Genomic DNA, 7,513 nt, shown 5'->3' with positions numbered 1-7,513 from the left:
ATAATTAACTGGTATAAATGACGTGCAGTATTATAGATATGACCCCATGTTAATGATGTATTTAATAAATCCACTTAACTAACAAAATAAAATGAGAATTTTCCAAAAGGAATAACCTCAGGAAAAAGTCTCATGACTACATTAATAATTGAAACATAAAGTTTGGACTCAGAGATCCTGGGGCGAACTTTCTCTTTTAATTTTTTCATAAACGACCAAACTTTAGGAAGCAGAGGTACTTTCATTACTATTAAATTAGAAACGGTTGGTTTTATGGCGGCTCTCGTTTCGAATTCTTGGATTATTTGAAAAAGTGTTTGAAGATTAAACACTCATTGTTAATTCCATAATCTAATAGAACCGATTTTCTTTCAAAAATTTTTACAGACAATTACAACAGCCAGATTTAACTTGTGCGTAACTTACCGAAATCATTTTTCACTGCTTTTCTCAATGAATTTTTTTTTTTCAAATCTGAAAGGTTCTATCTAATCATTTTAATATAATAAATTATCTATTGAAGATGCTTAAGTTATATTATCCGGTTTAAAATGCCTAAACAATTGAAAAACAATTGAATTGAGAACATCAAGAAAGGATGACGCTGATAAGAAAAACAAAAGAAGATTGAATTACTATTGGAAAAAGGAAAAGTTTGTAAGTGGCCAGACCTTGGGAAAAAAAAGTTTAAGACAGCATCAAGATAAACATTGGGGTCTTATGGAGTTGCAATAAGAACGATTTTGCGACAAAAAATGTATAATCTCATATGTGCTGTTTGTACACAACTTAAAAACTGTTTGTTTATTTAATCAACTTCCCTAATTCCGTCAAAAATTGGGTGCATATTCGAATGAAATCGCTCGGATCACGCGAAGTCGACATCATTCGAGTTCTTTCAGAATTGCCTCTTTTCACAGTTTATTTGTTTTAATTACTTTCAGTGGATTCGGGGCGCATGTTAATTAAGATATTAGTTCGCAGCCCATTAAGTCAAGTGGTTCTCGTTAATGTTATTGATTCTAACCACCGTTTGACGTCATGTTTATAGAATGACATAAAGAAAAGAATGATGCTGACTTGCACTTTATTTCACTTTCGTAATGACATGAGTTCTGTATTGTAGTTAATAGGTATTTTTATTTATTGGTAATTTGATGCGGTCGATGCGGACAACTTTATGAGGTACTGAAACATCAATATCATAATATTTTAACGCACTGTCGACTTAACATAAAGTCATGTTAATCCAAACTCAGCCTAACAGTAACAATAACAATAACCGGTGCTTTTTGTATGGAGTTTGACAGATTTTTGACGTTTGTCAAAGATAAAGCAAGATGGTGCAACTCAGCCTAAGGGCCTCATTCACCATTTCCGAGTAAAATGTCAAGTATGCTAATCGTTGCTTAAAGTCACGAGTATTTCACCATCCTGAATAACGCTAAAATACCTCTTATTTTACTTTTAGTAGTGGTAATCAGGAACTAATTAGAACTTTACTCGAAGATGATGAAAGAGGCCCTTAAGATTAGGTAAATAAGGTAAATCCTACTAATATTATAAATGCGAAAGTTTGTATGGATGTCTGGATGTTTGTTACTCTTTCACGCAAAAGCTACGGAACGGATTTTAATGAAACTACAGTATTATTGTTTACTAGCGGCCGCCCGCGACTTCGTACGCGTGGCTCCCGTTTTACCCCCTTCATCTATCTTACGCGGTTTAGATTTTTTCATACAAATCTTTTTTCCCGCTAACTCCCGTTCCCGTGAGAATTTTGCAATATCCTGTTGTAACTAAGATTTAAATTTACTAAGGTACCTGCATGCCAAATTTCAAGCGTCTATCTTACGTGGCTTAGATTTTTTCATACAAATGTTTTTTCTCGCTAATTCCCGTTCCCATAGGAATTTTGCAATATCCTGTTATAACTAAGCTTTAAGTTTACTAAGGTACCTGCTTGCCAAATTTCAAGCGTCTAACTTAAGCGGTTTAGATTTTTCATACAAAAGGATTTTCCCGCTAATGCCCGTTCCCGTGGGAATTCCTAAGTATCCTATAACCTTCCCAGGAGTATGAAGAATAATTGTACCAAGTTTCGTTAAAATCCGTCAAGTGGTTTTTGTTTCTATAAGGAACATACAGACAGACAGACAGACAGACAGACAGACAGACAAAAATTTTACTGATTGCATTTTTGGCATCAGTATCGATCACTAATCACCCCCTGATAGTTATTTTGAAAATATATTTCATGTACAGAATTGACCTCTCTACAGATTTATTATAAGTATAGATAACCCAGATTAACATAATAATATAGGCTATAATTTTTGACGATCTGTGACAAACAAAATTTTACGCGGGTGATGCCGCGGGCAAAATCTAGTAAAAATATAAAAACAGGTGTGGTGGTATGTAATATTTTTATTTGATCATTTACAAGCTTCGACTAGAGAAACATCATAGGCAGTGATATTTCATGAGTATTGTTAATTATTGACTACTTAAAGGTTTTTAGAACCTCTTGACGGGAGATTCAGGCGCGGGAGGGTGAGTCCTGATGTACTCGATGGCCCTGGCGATGTATTCTGGGATGGGCTCCGCTGGGGGTGGAGTGGGGAGGTGAGCACCCTGGAACAAGAAAGAACACGTTAGAATAGGCTAGTTTCCTAAAAAAAATTTTTTAGTCCGTCATGTTTAATATCAAAAAATATTGGACACATATATTTTTATTTGTCAATCTAACAAATAATTACATAGTTATGGTGCGTGAAGTTCCGCACGACGTCACAACGTGCGGCACTTTTATGCACGCATTGACGTCACGGGCCTCTTCTTATGAACTTTGGCGCGCTTTATCTCTTTAAATTTTCATTGGTTTGAAAAAGTGAAAAATACGTGTAGAGTATTTTTTGATAAGTTAACTGACGGACTAATTAAAACTCTTGCTTTTTGACCCAGGAAACATCCCTATTGAGCGGCAAAGACAATGTGCTCAACTGAGAGCATCATTATCATCATAGGTCATGAGTCTTCACTGCTGGAGCACGGGCCTTTTTCATTTAACCAGAAGCAAATGATTTGGCCTACATTTCTCAGGTTGGCAAGATGGGATCGTAGGTAAAAATTATGTCTAGCTAAAATAGAGTATTAATTTTTTTTTTTTTTTGAAAGATGCAGATGTGCCATGAGGCCTATGAAGGTCAAACTTTCACTCATCTCTTAGGCTGAGTTGCACCAACTTACTTACTTTGACGTGTGTTTTTTGTACGGAGTTTGGCATATTTTGGACGTTTGTTAAAATTAAAGTAAGATGGTGCAACTTAGCCGTAACCTATCAAAGGTTGACAATATTGTTTACGATTTTATTTTACATTCTGAAAAGCTTTGATAAACTGTGATTAGGTAACATTGATTAAATTTGCCACGTGATTTTGAATGAAAGCTTTATGTAGCCACTATAATTATCTGTCATTCATGTTTATTTTTCGATGAATGTAACTACACCAGTGGTTCCCAAAGTTGTCTGGGCTACGGCTCATCTAATACAAGTTCCCAAACTCGGGATCCACCTATAGGAAATTTCGCCCGCTGCCCAGCGGTTGGTTCGGTAAGGTGGTGTGTCGTTCTACAGGCAGCCGGGCCCACTCACTCACTCAATGTTCGCTCGCGACCCACCACTGGGTCGCGACCCATAGTTTGGGAAACCCTGAACTACACTATAAAACGGGACCTATCCCAGCACTTTAATTTCTGTATAGCCAGGATCCACAGCTTGGCCTCCAATGAAACCCAACCAGTGAAGGTTGAGTAGTCCCGGGGGATAGCTAACTGTCTTGGAACCCGCAACGAATTTAATCAGAATAATATAGGAGTTCGAAACATAATATTATAGACTTCCCTTCGATACAAAGCGGGAGATAATAGCCATTAAAATGACTATTCACTCGAGCTAAATGTATCTTTATTAATAAAAACTAACAAATCAGGCATTGGAGTAAAGTCCCTTCATTTTATAACCAAACCTCATTGATCTTGAACTTCATTAAAATACTCGTCCTATTAACATCAAGCTCTATTCCAATGTTAACTTGTAAACTGCTGCTTTCAAGGTTGTGATGCCATTTGCGTGTTGTCTAACTAATTTAATCAGTAAAGTCGTTAATCATTATGCTAATTAAACTGTAGTTAGTAGCTTCTTTTGGACTTTTGGTTTCGTTAAGCGTTAATTTGTGATTTTGGCCAAAAATCATCGTTTGATCAAGTAAACGATTAAATTGAAAGTGCTAATACTGGTTTAATTGTGTCATGCACAGCTCTATTTTAATTTCAATGTTTTCATTATTAATACTAAGAAGAAGTCTGATAACGGTATAAAAAAGACTGACTTCACGAGGCTAAATAAAATAAAAGACAGTAAAGGAGATTCCTAGTCATTTACATCCTTCTAAAACCAGCAGTATATCGGCATCTGAACAATCTCACTCAACATAGAGACGATTTGATGCGATTATAATAAAACTAGCTGATCCGGCGAACTTTGTACCGCCTGCTCATCAGAAATAATGTAGAATTCTAATGCTAAAATAATTTTTCAAATCGGTCCAGTTGTTTCGGGAGATTTGATTATTAAAACAATAAAATCTTTCCTCTTTATAATATCAGTGTAGATAAAGACCATAATGTAAGGAACCCTTACCTGGGGCTGGTATCCGTTCTCGTCAGCTGTGTAGGTCAGAGCAATAACCTCACCACCGGGGGCAGTGTACTTGTTGGCTCCCTGGACTGAGATAGCCTCGTCCTCCTAGAAGAACAAAAAAAATTAAATATACTTTCCTGCACAGCTAAGTATCGCTGACTGTACAAGATAAGTAGCTTACGCAACACATTTTAAACGACTCAATACTCGCTAGCTCAAGTTTGATGTTACATACGATCTATTTATACGACAAAACGCTAAGCAGTGGTTTAAGTAAATGTTGACCTCCGAGCATCAGGTAATATGAATTCAAACGTTTTAGTCGTAAGTTCATCTAGTTAAATGTCACTCGGCTGCGGCCTTCGACTCGTCTCGTTAATTTATTACCGTCGAATATACAGGCTGAACATTTTAAAATAATTTATTCAATGTTGTATTAAGAAGATGATAGAGCAAACTTAAATGTTAATTCTCTCACAATTTGGATGATAAATTCAAATAAGGTATGATTAATGTAACAATTATTGCGATTGCGATCAAAATTAAATACCTGCCTTGTTCTGCATAAAAAAAATTAAAGCTCTATTACACTTTACTCAGTTGGTAACTTTTGAATTTCTTAACGGAATTCTAAAAAATAAAAATCGTGATTCTTAAATTATAATCTAAATGAAGAGATAACGTTTTTCGATAAAACTTAATATTAATAATAAAACGCCAATCAATTAGTATAATTTGATCACTCTGTAATCTGCAATCAAATATGTCTACCGGCAGATCGCCTTGACTTGTAAGACGAACCTCATATAGGAATCCTAAAAGCTTTTATTTTAATATGAACATTTGATTTGCATGTTATGATTATGACCATGCGAATTCAAAATTTGCAATTTCAATAGCAACGAGTATGTCATTCATTGGACATCTCTTGAATATCAATTGAACTACGCCTTCGTGATCACCCTGTTAATTAAGTAATTCTATCTCGAATAGGAGAATCGATTTGCAAACCACGTGCTATGTCGGTTCAATTTTTTACTGACTCTTTTGAAAGGAGACTATTTTTTATTTCGATTCTACTTTGCTATTGAGTACTTGTATTCCGATTGTTAATTTTTACAACAGACGGTTATAGGAGTTTTTATATTTTAAATCAAGACTAGCTTTCCGCTCGCGTGGACTACATTATCTACATATTTTACGGAATAGCCTATGTTACTCGATAATGTAGCTTTCGAATGGTGAAAGAATTATTAAAAACGGTCCAGAAGTTTTTGAGCCTATTCATTACAACCGAACAAACAAACAAAGTTTTCCTCTTTATGATATTAGTGTAGACAAAAAATCGGGTCAATTGAATCACCGGGCATAGTAAAAAAAAAAGTCACTGGACATATTCCAGCGCCTTTTAGATTAAAGCTATGTATACTATGTAACAACAACTCAAATACTTTTTTTACACAAACAGTCATGTATACTATTTTGACCCATTAGGTTAGGTAGTTCGGTGTGGCCTAAGATCCGCGCTTATAATCTTATCGATGATTTTAGGACAAACATACGGTCTTTTCGTTTGAATCGATAAAGAGTCTCGTAAAGACATTACGATGGTGCGCATTCTTGTCTAGTAGGCCATAGAATAGAAGGTAGCATCACTTACGCGGCCAACGTTCTTCAGGGCTCCACTCTCCTGACCGACGATGCCGTTGCTGGTTTCGTAGTTGTACGCGAAGCTCTCGGGGCCGACATCGGCCTCTTGCTTGACGATCTGGGCGCCGGCCTCAGGGTTTTGCAGGTGCGACACGTCGGCGGCGGCGAGAGCCACGAGGGCGAGAACGGCTACGAAGGATTTCTGCGGGAAACGATCAGCTTGTCAGTTTGGAAGAGCGAGATGCGATCGTAACGGGACTATTCCCACCTCTCGGTAAGAGACTCTCGCTGCAACTCCTGTGTAGCCAGGATCTACAGCTTGACCGCCAATAAAAACCCAACCAGTGAAGGTCAAGTTTGTCCCGGGAGAAAGTTTAACTGTCATTGGACCCGCAACGAAATTAATCAGAGGAACATAGGAGGAGTTCCAAGTCGATCGTAAGTGTTTAACTTTCACATTTAGGCGACTTTAGCAGCGCACATACGCACTGCCGATAATTTCATACTATAATGACAGCGGATGCCTGACTTCATTCACATTATAAAAACTTTGCTGCTACACTCTTCTGACTCCCGAATGAAAGCGGTGTGTGAAATAGGAAATGATCGGTCAAGCTTTGATGGGTGATTTTTTGCTAAAACAAAATTTATGAATTAGCCAAAAGTGTGTTACATGAAATCACTCTGTAACATTTGTTTAACAACTAATTGACTAGACGAGTGATTTGACTAAAAAGTAAACTAATAAAATTCAGAACAGATAATTTAAACGAGCACGAAATGATCCCAAAATAAAACAAACGATCAGTAATTATGTGATTAAGTTGAATAAGATGATCTACAGTCGGCGCTAATATAATTCGGCAATCATATTAAATTAATTATAAAAATGAACTATTCTTGATTATTGAATAATTCCAGTTTAATTGTAATCAAAGTTGATTCAAGTCACTTGGAAATTACACCGCTCGGTGTCAATGTTACTAATTGGTTCTCAAGATTGCCAGATTATATTTTCACGTTAACTTCACAGTTTATGAGTTCACATGGTTAACTCACCATGATGTCAGAGGTAAGATCAACTTGCGACTGTGCCCATAGAGTAAGCGAGCCTCGTTATATACCCGAGATGGTCCGAGCGTTATCGGCATTAACATT

General features: G+C 36.5%; 1 protein-coding gene across 1 annotated transcript; it reads right to left on the bottom strand.

Annotated features, from left to right (window-relative positions):
* Nucleotides 1-2,412: 2,412 nt before the first annotated feature.
* Nucleotides 2,413-7,505, bottom strand: LOC135075723 (larval cuticle protein LCP-17-like). The gene is made up of 4 exons (XM_063970174.1): nt 7,415-7,505; nt 6,366-6,557; nt 4,706-4,810; nt 2,413-2,637 (listed from the first exon to the last, which is right to left on the bottom strand). Exons 1-4 carry the CDS (start codon nt 7,415-7,417, stop codon nt 2,521-2,523), a joined length of 417 nt encoding a protein of 138 aa, XP_063826244.1. The 5' UTR covers nt 7,418-7,505; the 3' UTR covers nt 2,413-2,520.
* Nucleotides 7,506-7,513: the final 8 nt, after the last annotated feature.

Source organism: Ostrinia nubilalis, chromosome 10, assembly GCF_963855985.1.
Source record: "Ostrinia nubilalis chromosome 10, ilOstNubi1.1, whole genome shotgun sequence".
In the NCBI taxonomy this organism is placed as follows: Eukaryota; Metazoa; Arthropoda; class Insecta; order Lepidoptera; family Crambidae; genus Ostrinia; species Ostrinia nubilalis.
Note: the sequence above shows the minus strand (reverse complement) of the source record. Positions and strands in the feature narration are given on the sequence as shown.

Bases quoted from the DNA above. Each gene is read 5' to 3' on its own strand.
- LOC135075723 (XM_063970174.1), bottom strand. The intron at 4,811-6,365 runs GTAAGTGATGCT...TTGTTCTTCTAG, and splicing joins CCCTGAAGAACGTTGGCCGC to GAGGACGAGGCTATCTCAGT. The intron at 2,638-4,705 runs GTAAGGGTTCCT...TTCTTGTTCCAG, and splicing joins AGAACGGATACCAGCCCCAG to GGTGCTCACCTCCCCACTCC.